Genomic DNA, 16,318 nt, shown 5'->3' with positions numbered 1-16,318 from the left:
CAGATCAAATGCATTCACACTCCATAGATCTCGGGGTTTAGGTCATCTAATGCCTACCTAGCACCATTCCTGTCCCCCAGGGCTACCCCCGGGTGGCTGTGAACTTGGTCAGGTTTTGCTGAATGAGGTTTATTTGCTCTTTCAACAGAGAGCTCTCTCTTTAGGGCTGTGTCCCCCAAGTGACGTGTTCTTTGATTCGATCTAAAACAGCACAAATGGACCAAACGGAAGACCTGGTGGATGAAGCTCTCCTAAAGCTTATGTTCCAGCAGGAAGAGACATAAAAAGACAAAGAGAAAACCAACGAAAACATCAGGCAGGGATAAGTCGATGACAAAAATGAAACGTAGGGGATGTGGTGGTGTGTTACGGAAGCCACAGCTAGACTGGGGACCTCAGAAAAGCCTTCTCTCTTACAGAAGTGACATTCAAGCTCCAACATGTTCATTATTATTATAATCACTACCAGTAATTATCTAACATGATACTGTTATACTGTGCTGTTATTATACTATCAAAGCTAATTATAAACTGTTACAATAAACAATAAAAATAATGCACTTATTAATTGAAGTTAATAATAACAAGTTGTCACAACCAGACAACTGTCAACTCTTCTGTGTATTAATTACCGACTCGGTAGATAAATGTTGGCCTCTTGCTGATTTCCCCTCCCGCCTCGCGCTTTCAAGACTTTCTTGGCTACCTTCGCCCCATTACCTGTGAGTGTATCCTTGGGGAATGAAAATGCATCTTTCTGTTTGTCTGGGGGGAATAAACAGTGAATTCTGATGCAAAACCCCTACACATAATGCACATCAAAGCCAGAGAGAAATCATTTCTGAAGTGATCTGCTGTTGTGGCTTATTGCTGCCAGTGTGGCTCCTTCTATTAGTGTGGGTAAGCAGGGTCTGACCATATGTCAAGAGAACACGTCCTTTCGGAGTGACCTCATCTGTCACACACACACACCCCTGGGATGCTCGGCCGCCCCGACCACGAGGACAGACGCCTCCGGTAGGTTTTACCTGTGACCGTATGTTCCCTCCTGTCGGTGGTCTCCGTGTGGATGAGCCCCTTCCCAACCTGCCGGAGCTGGTACTCCGTAATGATGCCATTTGGTTTCTCGGGGGCATCCCAGCTCAAGTGCAGGGCGTCGGCACTGGGGGCTGTGATCCTCGGTGGCAGGACGCTCTGCGGGACTCCTTGGGGAGTAGTGACAACCACCTGGAACACGGAGTTAAACAGCCACTTATCACAGGTGTCCACTAGGTACTCCCACCCATGAGAATGTCCCTTTTGTTTTAAATATACGTGTGTTTTTTTTTTTATTATTGATTTCAGAGAGAAAGGGAGGAGAGAGAGATGAAAGAGCAATGATGAGAGAGAATCATTGATCGGCTGCCTCCTGCACGTCCCACACGGGATGGAGCCCACAACCTGGGTATATGCCCTGGGAATTGAACCATGACCTCCTGGTTCATAGGTCAATTCTCAACCACTGAACCATGCCGGCTGGGTTGTTTTAAAATGTTGTCGCCTGGCCTGGCACATCATGAGTAGGGGCTTGGAGAAGGGCACCCTCTTTATTTGATTCCTTCCCTCCCATCCCATCAAAACAATAAAATCCGACCTTGAACACATTCCATAAGTCTCAGGCTACCATTTGTCACAACCAGGCTCAACAGCCATTCTGACGGCAGAGAACAGCCCTCCGTTTAAACAAGTGAGGCCTGGCTGGCAGACTGTCAGCCTGGAGAACTCTTGATAGCTCTCTCCCATATGGCCCAGGAGTGTCTCTGCATGTTAACAGCCTGATTTTGTACATGTTAAGCACCGGTAAACATGGAGCCAAAAGCCACATCTGAACTCGCTTGCACATGGCATGCTTTGAACAGTGCACACGGACAGACCTTTGTCTTCCGCGCTTCCTGTGATCCCGGGATGACACTACAGTGTCTGCCCCGATGTTCTGGGAAAGGACCAAGTGAGAAGAAAAAGAACAAATCAGCCCGTTATCTGTGCAACGTTGTCGAAATATGACTTGGGGAGAAAAGGGGCTGCATTTGTGTTTTGTTTTTCACAGAACTTACTCTGTTTTACCTTTTAACCATTTTTTGGGGGAGGGGGTGGGGCAGTGGTAAGCATGAGCTGTGCCTGTGCAGATGGCACGGATTTTGCTCGGAATGCTCAGGCCCTAATTTTTGATTGGGACGGTCAGCTGCCATCTGCCCCAGGGGTGACAGGGGTGACAGGTTTCGGGGACGGCCTGTGGACTGTAAAGCTGAAGCCAGTCTGGCTGAATGTTTGACTTGGGCAGTGCTCGTGCAGGGTCTGAGGAGGCTGTTCCTCTAAAGGTTGAACCACATGTAAGGACCAGAGCTGCCGTGTGTGCGTCTGTGTTCTCCTGGGCGTCCTGTGATTATGGCTCCTTATTGTCCCCTGGAGGGTTTCTCTCTCCCAGTCCCTGGGTGGGGTTTTCTGCTTTCATTTCACAGCATTCCCCAGTGCTCATCACCTGTGGTCTTCTGCTTGGACCACAGCCAAACACTCCTTGCTTCAATCTCCCTCATACATCTTTCTAGTAAACTCCAGTCACATATATTTCAGAGAGGAAGGGAGAGGGAGAGAGAGGAGAGAGGAACATCAATGATGAGAGAGAATCACTGATTGGCTGCCTCCTGCATGCCCCCTGCTGGAGATCAAGCCTGCAATCAGGGAATGTGCCCTGACCAGGAACTGAACCGTGACCTCCTGGTTCATTAGTCGATGCTCAACCATTGAGCCATCCCACTCCCTTCTTAATCCTGCTTCTTACTCATTATTTTCACATGAAGTACCAAATAATATTTTCTCCCATCACTCTGCTGTTGGCTCCTTCTCTTAAATATGTATTTAAAAACTAACCAAATTTTAATCTTAACGTTTAACTTCTCCCTCTTTTGATTTTTTCTTTGCTTGCACGATGGCACTGTGACCCACACACTACTCCAGCCAGATACCTTGAAAGTGCCCAGGACTCACTGCTTTTATTCCGCTGCATACAGTTGGCCACTAAGTCCTGTCTGTCTTATCCTCTGATACCTGCTGTATCTTTCTGCTAATCGCCATTCTGACCCCTGCTGCCTGAGTTCAGGGCTTCATTATTTCTTGGCAAGGTTGTTGCAGAAACCTTACAAACATTTTATTTTCTATGCTAGGCTTCTTTTGCTTTTTTTTCTTTATTTTTTATTTTCCAAGAGCTTTTGAAAAATTCTATTTAAATAGAAACCCCTTTAAACTGAGTATTGGTTTGGGAATTATCATAGATTTACAGAAGAACATCTAAACATAGTTAGTGGGCCTGGCCGGAGTGGCTCAGTGGTTGAGTGTTAACCTATGAACCAGGAGGTCATGGTTTGATTACCAGTTGCGGAACATGCCCGGGTTGTGTGTTCGGTCCCCAATGTGGGGTGTACAGGAGGCAACCTATCGATGATTCTCTCTCATCATTGATGTTTCTATCTCTCACTCCCTCACTCTCTTCCTCTCTGAAATCAATAAAAATATATTAAAAATAAATAAAAAGAGTTGGTGGAAGAAAAGTGTGGTAAAAAGGATATATGGATTCAAGTATTCTTATTTATTTACGAAACACTGATATTTGAATAAATCTTTTTTCCAGTGATCTCTAATTTGAGAGGCATAAGTATTAGTACTCAATTGAAATGCCACCTGGACACCCTCAACATGACACAGAGAGAAACACTGTACTCTATCACTGGGCAAATCACTCTTGACCTAGACATCAGATAGTCTTCCCAGGGGATAATTTCGCCCAGAGGTGAGCAAACTCGCCTTACCTCGCCGCTGGGGGCACAGCCCGCAACCGTGCAAGCTTTCAGCTGGTATGAATATTCCTGAAAAGGCTCAATTCCCGTTGTATCAGAGAAGGCCAATGACCTTCCCCGAAAATATTCCACTCCATCTCGGAGAAGAATGTAGTGAATGATATGACCTAAAGGAGACAGAAAAATGCTTGCATTTGAGCATCATAACCTTGTAACCATTTGCAAACAACGTACATGTCTTAGAGTTTGGAACAAATGGGATGCTGTGGCATTATGTATTTAATTTCCATTTGCTATCACATTGCTATGTGCAAGGCGTTCTTAATTATACGCACTCTGAGGGAGGAGATGGATTCTTGACATAGCTAATCAGAGTCATTTATGCTTATTTCCCCTCACTAGCAAACAAATTTGCTTTCAATATTAAAACTATTTTGCCTTCCCATAACCTGCTTTGTTTGTCAGAGCAACCCAGGTAAAGGCTGGGACTCAAGAAAAAAAAAATTGGGGACTCACAATGGGTGCGGGCTGTTTCACAAAAAGAATGACTTGTTGGCACAAACCTCAATACCACTTGATCAGGAAATGCTTTTTAGGGGTGAGATGCATGCCAATTACATGTAGATTGCACCCATTTCAATGTGCTCATGGATTTATGGAACTACGGTATTTCCATCTTAAAAGCAGCTTAGTACCATTCGGTTGTATGGGCTTCTTCCAGCTTAGGAGTATTCCATCTTCAGGACGGTCCGTTCTGATCCACTGAGGCGGACTCACTCCCTGAGGCATGTCTTCTTTCGTGCTGGCTCTAACAGCTTCGCTGAATCCTCGTCCGTAGCCATTCCAAGCCGAGATCCTATACTCGTATGTCGTATAGGGCTCCAGGTTTGCATCTAGAGAGATAGACATTGAACGGTAGGACTTTAAAAAAAAATTTAGTTTACCATCATACTGCAAATGAATAGCAAAACCTTTACACTTTTTTTTTTAAAAGGCTTAATGCTCTAATCCTCTCCCTGGAAATAAAACTCTAATGTCTTGATTCTATGAATCATAAAAAAAATATCTTCCATGTTTCATGGATGCAGAGATATGGAATGGCACAGAACAGAAATCACCTTTTCTGACCAGAAGAGTATGGGCACAATAAAGAAATGATCGAAAAGCCCTGGACTAATGTCCATCGGATGTCGCTGCTTCGTAAGTTCATGCTCCCTCCACTCCTGCAGGGGGCGGGTTTGACAACCTTCTTTCATAGTTTCGTCATTATCAATGTCACCAAGTCTTACAGTGTAATATCACTCGATTCAATTATTCTATGAATTGCAATGCAGCTGTTATGAGATGCGGGACTCGAAGCTAGTGTATTATGGTTAGTGAAGAAAAATGATTGTATCCTGCTCTCCTCTCCACCAAACCCAAACTGAGACAGGCCCCAAGCCAGCCACCCAATCCAAACCAGCCCCCTGCTCTAGCTCCACGTCTACACGTGGTTAATTTTCAGTCCAACCACGTGGGCTGTGTGACCACATTCTTCTTACATCTTCAACCATTAACCCCGCCCCGCCTACCTTCTAGAATGAGCAGGAAAATGAAATACAATGAAATCATATGGGAGAACTTCATTAGGTCAATTCCCATCAAACATAAGGGATTATCTTACGGCCCCATTTTCTCTGGTAAGATGATGTCCACCCCTAGTTACCCATGATGACCACCCGAGGGTCTGCAGATTTCCCTTCCATTCTGGCCAGAGACCACATTTCCCAGTGTTCTTTGCAGCTTGCTGTGGTCACATGACTGAGATCTCCACCAGGAAGGGCATGGAAGTGATATGGGCTCCTTGTGCATCGCTTTCTAAAGAGGAAACCACTGCCTTCCATGGCTGTTCTTGTCCCGCTTATGGGTTAAAACTAGGAAATGGTATCTCAGGGTGTAACGTGTGGACAAGGGCAGCACCCCAAGCACCATGAGCCACGAAATGGAAGGAATCTGGATCCCTGACTAACGATGGGCGGAGATGCCCACACCATCCACTTACTCACAGATGGTCACTGTGCTTTTTAATCTCTTTGCTACAGCAGATTAAACTATCTCTTGAAATAGCTGTTATTTCCCACCCTGCAAGCCCACATCACCATTTCTAATTTCAGTTCCTTATTTTTTCTTCTATATTTCCTTCTTCTCTTTTTTACCCTTTCACCTCTTGCCCTTATTACTTTATTTTCCTGTGAGGTTCAGCCTTTCAGAGATGCTTCCAGCCCATAAAAGCATTCTTTATAACTTTACACAAAAGGAATCGTTTGTTGAAATGTTGCTTTTCCTCAATAATCTCTTTCTCGGAGCTCTTTTTCCCTTTGTAAGAATTTCCACTTTTTTTTAAACTTTGTATCTCAAGATCATTTTGTATGTTATATGGGGTCAGTCTTCTAATAACAGAGGGTTTTGTTTGGGGGGATATAGATGTTCAATATTTACTCGTTAATTGCTTAACTGCCCCAGACATGTTTGTCTTCAATCAGTTCAAGCTAACACAGTAATCCTTCAAAAATGCGTATCATAGCGTGTCATTTAACATCTACACCTTGCTGCATAAAGGTGAACTGCTTATTTATTTCTTTGTTCCTTATTCTCTACAGGTTTACTTCAAAATAGCCTGCACCCTTGTTTAAAGTTAGACTGTAAAATATTTAAACTGCTAACTTTGAACAAATCCAGATGTGCCTTCAAGGACCGTGTGACTCGCTAGCCCATAGGGTGATGGGATGAACTGCCGTTAGATTGAGGAGGAAGATGATGTCAGAGTGAAGTCAGCCTGCATGTCAGCAGCTTCTCACGACCCCTCGGGCGCCGTGGGCACTGCATCCTCCGTTACCTGTGAAGGAGAACATGTCTGCGCTGCCTGTGTGCACCAGCTCTTCCGCAGAGGAGCACGCTTCTGCCACCGGTGACCTCTCCGTGGAGCTGCGAGACCCGCTGACCACTGTGCAAACGTGGCTGGTGAAGTTGAAGTCACACCGGCCGCAATGTGCTGTGGCCGCCGCAGACGCTGGGCAGAGAGTGCCGCACGCTTCGGGGGTGTCCTGGGCCAGGCGGTGGGGGTGGGGGAGAGGGGAGAGGGCTTTACTATTGCATTTAGGCAGACATAGGGTCAAGTTCTACAACTTTAATGACATTTTCTTCCATCAAGTTCATGAATGAATCTCTCAAAATGAGTAAAACAGAGAAGTGAAGGCCGTGTGTGTGTGCAAGAAAGAGCATTTGTGATGAAGTGACACAGACTTGGACTCAAGATCCAGTTGGACAAGTCCCTAGATCTGTGACCTTGAGCAAGTGACCTAGACTTTCCAAGCCTCAGCTTGTTCAGCGAGAAAATGGAAACTGAATGTAGCAGTTTTGTTGTGTGACTCAAAGGGCACCTGGGAATGCCATACATTCAGTAGATCCACTATCATTCATAAAAGTCGTCGGTATTTTATTATTGTTACTTTGACACTTTCCTAGTGGAGTTTTTGAGAAAATAAGAAATGTGATATTTAAGGATCTGCGCCTCCTATGCTGTTGGGAAAGTATGATCTGTAAGAAGTATCCCATCCAAGTGAAAATCTACGTAGTTCATGAACTGCCATTATAGTTACTTACTAGAGGCCTGGTGCATGAAATTCGTGCACTGGAGGGGGGATCCCTCAGCCCGGCCTGCGCCCTCTACCAATCTGGGAGCCCTTAGGGGATGTCCAACTGACAGCTTATATAGTTGGACATCCTTAGCACTGCCTTGGAGGCAGGAGAGGCTCCTACTACCACTGATGCACTCACCAGCCATGAACCCGGCTTCTGGCTGAGTGGCGCTTGCCCTGTGCACGTACACTGACCACCAGGGGGCAGCTCCTGCATTGAGCGTCTGCCCCCTGGTGGTCAGTGTGTGTCATTGCAACTGGTCTTTCCCAATTCGGTTGATTTGTCTATTAGCCTTTTATTATATAGGATACTTGTAAGTCTTGTCTCTGATGAATTGCTAGATTTTGTAATATATTTTGATAAACACTAATATGTTTTAATCTCAGAAAAAAATATTTCATCATTCTCAATTTTATAGGGATGTAGCAAGCCAATAAAGTGCGGGGCAAAAGTAGGTTTACAGTTGTTTGTAACTAAGTGAATTTGTTGGATCTGAGGTCTCTATCAAAGAAAAGTGGTGGGTGTGGGTTGAAGGACTAGAGGGAAGCAGCCAGAATCCCGTGTTTCCCTCCATGACACCTACGGGCATGAGATGGCACCACGCCAGGCCCTGGCCCTTCTGGGCACAGCGGTGTTCTAGTCTTGCCCTGACCGGAAGCTCTGGGTAAGGCTCCTAGAGAACAGCTAGCTCAGCAGTATCAATTCCCTTAGAATTCGCTGCAATAACATCAATCACAGCGAGCTCATTGGGTATTAATATGGATGGAATGCGGGAATGAATAATGGCAGTTTCCACATTCCCATTCTAGAACAATAGCCATGAACAATGTATTTCTCTCTCCGCCCTCCAGCCCGCGTCTCTGAGAGGTGTTCTGTCGGTTACCGTCGCCCTGGTTCCAGTGGGAGCCTTGTCGGAGCAGACAGATTCCAGGGGGTCATATCCAACTCCATTGCAGCAGGCCTGGCTCCCTGGAATAAGCGCGGTCTGGCAGCATCTCACTGGCACCCGGCTGCTCTTCCTAACATGTGGCTGCGAGGCTCCGCTGGAGGCTGAGCAGCATCTGGTCTCGGCTACACTCACGTAATCCTGCCCGCAACAGGCCATGCCTGCAACAGCAGAAAGTTAGAGATGAAGATGAAGTTTAGAGAAGGGGAGGAAGCGGAGGGGGCTATGGAGTGTGGGATGAAACCCGCCAGACCCTGGCAGTGGCTGAGAGGGTGCGACACTTACGGGGGCGTGGCCCTCCCCAGGGGATGTAAACTGCAGTGAGCGGTCTTTCTAACCAAAAGCACTGGGTGCTCATTAGCTAAAGGACACACAGAACAAAGGTTCCAGAGCTCTCATTGGGGCCAACTTCTCCAAGCTCCGTCAGAAAGAGATTGGGTGTCTCCCCTTTTCCGATGACCAGATATTTTGGCAGAAGGAAGGGTACCGTGGCACCTCGCTTCTCGAAACGTCTCCCATCCCGAACAAGTCACCCCGACAACCCTTTCCTGCTCAGGCCTGTGGGATGGGTCACGTGCCTCCCAGGCGACAAACAAAGGAGAAAAGACACGAATATGAGCCAGTTTACCACTGTGAACGTCGCAGCATACTGTGCTGCGTGCCTCCAAGGCGACAAACAAAGGAGAGAAGACACGAATCTGAGCCAGTTTAGCACTGTGAACGTCGCAGCATACTGTGCAGTGAATATTTTCGTGTTTCTTTTTGCTTTTGTTGCTGCTTATAATTATTGTTAAATTTTCACTCCTTAGTATACATTTCCTTTCCCTTTTGTTGTTTTCATGTACATTTCATGCTCTTTTTGTTTTTAATATGTTTGTTTATAAATCAAACAGTACAATAGACATGTACGGTATACAAGAAAGGTAAAAACAGGAAATCAGTTGGGGGTCTGGAATGGATTCATTCATCGTACATGATTTCTAATGGGAAATAATGATCTGGTTTGCCAACAGCCTTCTGGAACGAATGAAGTTTGAGAAATGAGGTGCCACTGTACTTAAAACGGAGGGACACCGAGGACATCTCTAGAGTTCCCAGGGGAGGAGAGGCCACACAAGCGCTCTGGGCAAGCGGCCAGACAGAGGAAGAGGCAACCGCTGCGGAACGGGAGACGCGGCAGCGTGAGACTCCTAAGCTGCTGCCTGGCTCTGCCTGGGGCCCAAGTATTTGCTTCTGGGGACTCCAGCCACAGCAGAACCATTCTTTCTTCACGACACAGATTTGCACCCACGGAGCATGCTCACCCATTGGGTGAGCCATTCGGCCAGTTTTTGGAACCATCACTGGACCTGGGTCAGAGGATGGAGGACACGTGTGCCTGTGGGACCAAACAGACTCCTCCCTCCCACCCAATCCAGTTTTACCAACTCTGTTCACGTCACCTAGATCAAACCATAGAAGAGATATGGCAGAAATGCAGACAAAAATAAAGCCTGAATAAACAAACAGCAGTCCAGAGTCAGATTAAGCTGGGAATAAAGGGGCCCATACTCCATGTCACAGTGCGATCATATTAGAGAGTGACATACATCCATTTATATAGCAGCACAATGAGGGGATTTAGTTTAATTAGGGTTTTATTATTAGTCCCGACTGGTAACATAAAGAACCCCAACTTCAAAGTGCCATGGGTTCCTGAAGTGTTTAATCTGGCCTTGTATAAACACATGTGCCATGAAAGATACTCCTAATAACAGACCAACGAGTCTTGAGGTTTTTTGTTATTGTTTCTTAATCATTGAACCTAGACCAGCCGTGGGCAAACTACGGCCCTTGGGCCGGATCCGGCCCGTTTGAAATGAATAAAACTAAAAAAAAAAAGACCTTTTTCTGTAATGATGTTTACTTTGAATTTATATTAGTTCACACAAACACTCCATCCATGCTTTTGTTCCGGCCCTCCGGTCCAGTTTAAGAACCCATCGTGGCCCTCGAGTAAAAAAGTTTGCCCACCCCTGCTCTAGACACTGGCTTGGCATCTGCCTTAAGAAAGATGCTTACCCACGCATAACTTCAAAGAACTCTCCCACTGACCTTCAACTTTAAAAATATCTCCAACTACTTGCATTTGTATTCACAGTTAATGACATCCATTGAGCGTAACTGAGTTTTGACATGTTCTAATGTAACTGCTCAAAGTCGTGGGTTTAAAAGTTAACTGTTTTTCTCTGGGGCTTTGTTAATAATTTTGGTTGTTTTAACATTTCCAGGAAGAGTCCTCTCGAATATATACACACAGCAGGGCTATCACTGCAGTCTGAGTCCTGATTATGATGGATAAAATCACACACACACACACACACACACACACACACACACACACACCCCACAACTTCAGTTTTTATATTATTTGGATGTATCTCTGATGCCTTGAGATCAGACATTAAGATGCCACCTTGGATTCTTTACTATTATTTTTTCTCTCTGGCAGTTTTCTTAAAATACTTCATGTTTTCATTTTAAAGAGCCATCAAATTCTAAAAACTGGCCCCCTCAGGGAGCAGAATAACCTGCCCCCTCCCCCCTTCCGGATCACTTTATGGTTTCCCATGCTTTACGTAGAAAATCAAAATGCAGACGCTGACCCAGTTCCAAACTCCCAAGCAGTCAGCGGATCGCTCTGAGGGACTTTTGACAGGCCAACTAAAATCCCGCTAATGAACAGCTTTTATACCAGGAAAAGGAGAGAGAAGGAGAGAGAGAGAGAGATGAGAGAGAGAGAGAGAGACAGAGAGAGAGAGAGAGAGAGAGAGAGAGAGAGATGAGAGATATGCTTTCTTTCACCAAGAGTTTCATGTTAGTTTCCCTGAATTAAAATTTCCAGCCAAGATTTCACCCCCATAACAAGAAGTGACTCCCTTTCTAGTTCCTTCGGTAAACCATTACTTCTTTAATTATTATCAACCTTGTTCCAGGGTGATAAATTGCTAATTACTTAATACCCTAATCAGCGTTCATTCTTTGCACAGATAAACTGTGACAGAGCCATTAATTTAAATAGTAATTTCACTTAATGGCCAGAACGGCACACCAGATTTTTATGCAGCCTTTCCCGAAGCCGGCATCCATCACCGCGCTCTCCTGACATAAAGACGTCTGACGCGCACTAACTCACTTAGGGAGAGCAGATGTTCCAGAGCGGGCTCGGGAGAAAGTCCCAGGGTGCATCACGTCAGCATGAATGAGCTCGGGTTCCGAGTGGGACCATCTCCCAGAACTGCACCGCCATCGCTTGTGGCCCCCTCCCTAACTGATCACAGGTGGCATTTGACTTCTGACCTTTGGCACACAGAATGCACGATTTTGAGTAACCCCAAAGAAAAACAAAAAGGGGCCGTGGATCACTGACCGGCTTATCTGTTTGTTTGTTTTTTATTCTAGAGGCTCTTCATTTCATTTGTACAAAGGTGGAGTGTCTCTTTGAGCGACACTTATTAAAAAAATTAGATGTTTATTTCTGAGATAAAAAAAGCATATGTAGCAAATGAGTCTTTCCAAACTGCATAAATATCCAATGGAGAGCTTCCACTGTACTGGCTACAACTGAGAACATTGGCTCTTGGTATTATAACTACTTCCAATATGTTATCAATTCTTATCCAATGGCAAGGGCTGGAAATGAAAACATGCATACACAGATAGGCCTGATGAATTTCTAAATTATTAAGTCAGCAAAACAGGTGCTCATTTTTCTAAAAAAAAAGACCAGCATTTATGTATCATGCTTTTGAGGTTACATCAGTACCGTAATTAAAAAAAAAAAATGAGTCTAGAACATGACAAATCATTGTGGAACTCTGGAATTAATCATGAGAACCACCTTTTAGCTGAGGGATACATCTTAGGCCTAAAGAAATGAAAAAATAAAAAGTTCGTGATCAGTCCTTAGGACAAACAAAATTGGTGGGAGAGACTGAAAGAAAATAAACGCATGCTTGCCTTCACCAGTAGGTGGCTCTATGGCTACCACCACAACAATGAGAAGAAAGGGGTGGAGTAAAAATGCTCCCCAAATAGTGGCAACTTATTTTGTAGCATTTCTACAGCACTATACTTCCAAAATATTCATTATGTCATGGAAATCTTCCTGTGAAATATTCTTTATTTTTTTTCTTTTTAATACTCAACCAAGGATATGCTTTGATATGTTAGAGAGAAAGGAAAAGAGAGAAAGAGAGAGAAACAATGATGTGAAAGACAAACATCTATCAGTTGCCTTCCATATGCTCCCTGACCAGGGATCGAACCTGCAGCCTTAGGTATGTGCCCTGACCAGGAACTGAATCCGCAACCTTTTGGTGTAAAGGTTGATGCTCCAATCAACTGAGCCACCCAGGCAGGGGGACATATTCTTCCAATGCACTCTTCCAGGATGGAGTTCTGTGCTGCACATCCCTTTTTAGCAAAGTTCCCAAGATTAGTCCATCTTATGTAACTAATACTGGTGCATTTATTCTACTCAGGTCTGAGTCTAGGGCAGCCGTGGGCAAACTACGGCCCGCGGGCTGGATCTGGTCCGCTTGAAATGAATAAAACTAAAAAAAGACAAAAAAAAAAAGACCGTACCCTTTTATGCAATGAATGTTTACTTTGAATTTATATTAGTTCACACAAACACTCCATCCATGCTTTTGTTCCACCCCTCCGGTCCAGTTTAAGAACCCATTGTGGCCCTCGAGTCAAAAAGTTTGCCCACCCCTGGTCTAGGGCATGAAAACTCAGTGTTCTTTTCCCCGACAACAGCCTCAGAGTTTCCCAAGAAAAGCTGCAGGGACATTTATAATAGAAACAAGGCAACAGGATCCAAACATCTTTCATGATCAGTTTCCCAAGACGAACAGAAAAACCTGTCTTGTGGGTTTTTTTTAATGTATTTTTATTGATTTCAGAGAAGAAGGGAGAGGGAGAGAGAGATAGAAACATCAATGATGAGAGAGAATCACTGATCGGCTGCCTCCTGCACACCCCGCACTGAAGGAGATCAAGCCTGCAGCCCAGGCATGTGCCGTGACCAGGAATCAAACCATGGCCTCCTGGTTCATAGGTAGATGCTCAACCACTGAGCCACGCCAACCGTGGCTCATTTACTCCAATATCAAATACGAAACTCATCTCCAAACCCTCTCCTCCTTTGAATAACAGAAGGGCTTTCATTCTCCTCTTTTAACATGAAAGGATATAATCAAGTTCAAGCCAAGATTAATGGCCGAAATGATAAAATCGTAGAAGCAAACACTAAGAATAAAGAGAGTCATAAAGAGGCTTAAAATATGGTCAAGGAAAATGGTGAAGAATACACATCTGCCGAAATGACGGGCACGGCTTCCCTCCCAGGACGCCTGCCTGAGACTCCTACGCCGCCCGCCCGCCCGGAGAGAGCACTAAAAGCATAAACGCTGCCCCAGCACTTCTGTTCCGACAGCATCTGTTAATTCTCTCCATTTATAAAATACATATTGACAAAGACAACTGAACTGGGACCGGGGAGATTTGATTTGGTGTGAGAAAGTCAATTCAATGTGATTTTGTTAAAGGGCTCCTGCAGGCGAATAAAAGAGTTTAAGTAATAAAGTACATAAAGAGACGTTTTACGAGCCAGCCCGGTCTCGTGGCAGGCGCACAAGGCCGGGCAGGGAGAGGGGCCGGGCCTGGGAACGAAATCGTGAAATCCAGAGCCTAGTGCGGCAGGTATGGGGCTGCTACGTGGAGGGGAAATAAAGAGAGAGCCATATGGATGCCCTGGAAAGTCATTAAGGCCACAGTCATCAGGGGCGACAGGAGGAGAGGCAGCAGAGCACGCGAAAACGACAGGGGAAACGTGTCTACTTCCAGTGGAACCTGCAGGAAGGTCAAGAGAAGAGGGATTTTTTTTTTCTTCTTTAAAAATATCATCCCTTCGGTCTACCGTGATGGCCAGAAATGAAGACTGTCATGAGGAACTGCAGCGCTCACCTGGATCCACAGGAGGTGGGGAAGGCCACAATGTGCTTACGAAATATCTGACTAGCACAGTGTCACAGGGAAGCAAGCGGAGAAGTGATTCTGAAATTTGGGCTCACGAATGGGCTTCAAGGGCATATGAAATTGCAGGTACATTTTGTGGGCTCCATCCCCAGTGGGGGCCGTGCAGGAGGCAGCCGATCAACGATTCTCTCTCATCATTGATGTTTCTCTCTCTTGCTCCCTCTCCCTTCCTCTCTGAAATCAATGAAATATATATTTTTAAAGAAAAGAAAAAAAGGGCTTCTGCTTCCTCACCTGTAACATGGAGATAATAACAGTACCTACCTCTTAGGCTTGCTGTGAGGATTAATGGTGCTCATGTATATGAAGCTCACAGAACCCAGCTTGTGGAATAACGAACATGGGATGTGGGTTGCCTGTGGCTGTATTTTGTCTCTCACTGTATCTGCTTCTCATTTGCTCCATTACTGAAAGGCAGGCGAGGCCCCTCACCTGGAAGGCGGCTGTACGCCACGCCCCCGTCTGCTCCCCCGCAGCACTGGGCCTCTCTGCTGACCAGCTGTCCCCCGCAGCACTGCTGGCCGTGGCCATCCCGCAGCCTCCCCGCGCAGCACACCTGCGCGCCCGCCGTGGAGTAGGGCATCCGGCCGCAGCAGGCGTCGCCCAGGCCCACGGCGACCCGGTGGTGCTGGGCATCTGGACAGCACACCTCACCTGCCAGTGGAGGGCAAGAACCAGCATCGCGTGAGATAGGAACATCTGCTCTGACACAATGAAACTGTAGTGCAGTCATCCTGCAGGTGCCGACAGGCTGAGAGAATTGCTAGAAAGAACACTGATGTTTTGGAGTTGCAACTTCTCAGTGCAACTCCAACAGGCTTGCATTAAAGACACAGAAATACCTGTGTCTGCTCACCCACACGCATGTCAGCTTAGAGGTTATCTAGTTCCTCTGACCCCTCATAAATGAGCACTTTAGACCTGGTGATGTGGATTCATCGACAGCACAGAAAAAGTTTGTCTACACATACTTTCCTGTGTAGCGTAATTTTTTGGAATGTGGGTAGAGTCAGAAATTAACTCTTGATATGTTTGTAATAGCTATGATTATAATTTCACACTGTATTTATTTAACCAAACAGAAAACTTCCAATGGGAAGGCTGATCTAATGAGAGGAGGTAAAAATACTATATTTAAACCAGCACACTAGTATTTTGGGAGCAGCAGCAGACATGGAATTTCACTACTGTAGTTATACCCACACTCCCCTTTACATGATGTTCTGGGAGACTTGAGGTAAAAACCATCTTTTTCCTGGTATCTTGAAATCAAAGAGTTCAAAATATATTGCCTTTCCCTTAAGGATACCTTAGAGAGGACTAGGAGCAACTTGGTGGACCTAAAATTTGAACTTCACCTTTCGTTTCTATCTCATGACCCCACTCTGGCAGAAATGATGAAATTATAGAGGACCTCCCACCTGCCCCCTGAACCCTGATTTCCTCCCCTCCTTTGTCTTATTCCTTTCCTTCTTCCTGTATCTCTAGCAGACCCTCTCCCCTCTCCTCACTGGCCCTTCTCGAACACACCTTTCTCCTGGGACCGTATTCCTTCCTATTTTATAAGGGATGTGAGTCTGATGACCAACCTGGCAGGTCTTATTAAACCATGGTCCAGCAAAGACTTACACAATCTGGCTAATGACTTGCCAAACCTTTTTAAGTTGGGGTTGCTTTAGAAATCTATAGACCTGAACTCCCTGATATGTATCAATTAGGTCATCTTTTTGTGAGGTCAAGAAATGCTAAGACTCAGTTAGTAACAGCAAGGCAAATCACT

At 45.4% G+C, this 16,318-nt stretch overlaps 1 protein-coding gene across 1 annotated transcript in view; it reads right to left on the bottom strand.

Annotated features, from left to right (window-relative positions):
- Nucleotides 1-16,318, bottom strand: part of USH2A (Usher syndrome 2A (autosomal recessive, mild)) — a 442,266-nt gene that overhangs the window by 94,008 nt on the left and 331,940 nt on the right. Inside the window, 6 exon segments of the mRNA XM_006761291.2 lie at nucleotides 1,029-1,227; nucleotides 3,843-3,997; nucleotides 4,526-4,723; nucleotides 6,706-6,913; nucleotides 8,392-8,615; nucleotides 14,971-15,192. Coding sequence (XP_006761354.1) covers nucleotides 1,029-1,227; nucleotides 3,843-3,997; nucleotides 4,526-4,723; nucleotides 6,706-6,913; nucleotides 8,392-8,615; nucleotides 14,971-15,192 — 1,206 coding nt within the window.

This window comes from Myotis davidii, unplaced genomic scaffold (assembly GCF_000327345.1).
Source record: "Myotis davidii unplaced genomic scaffold, ASM32734v1 scaffold174, whole genome shotgun sequence".
NCBI classification, from domain to species: domain Eukaryota; kingdom Metazoa; phylum Chordata; class Mammalia; order Chiroptera; family Vespertilionidae; genus Myotis; species Myotis davidii.
The sequence above is the reverse complement of the archived record's forward strand: the minus strand, read 5'-3'. Positions and strand labels throughout refer to the sequence as shown.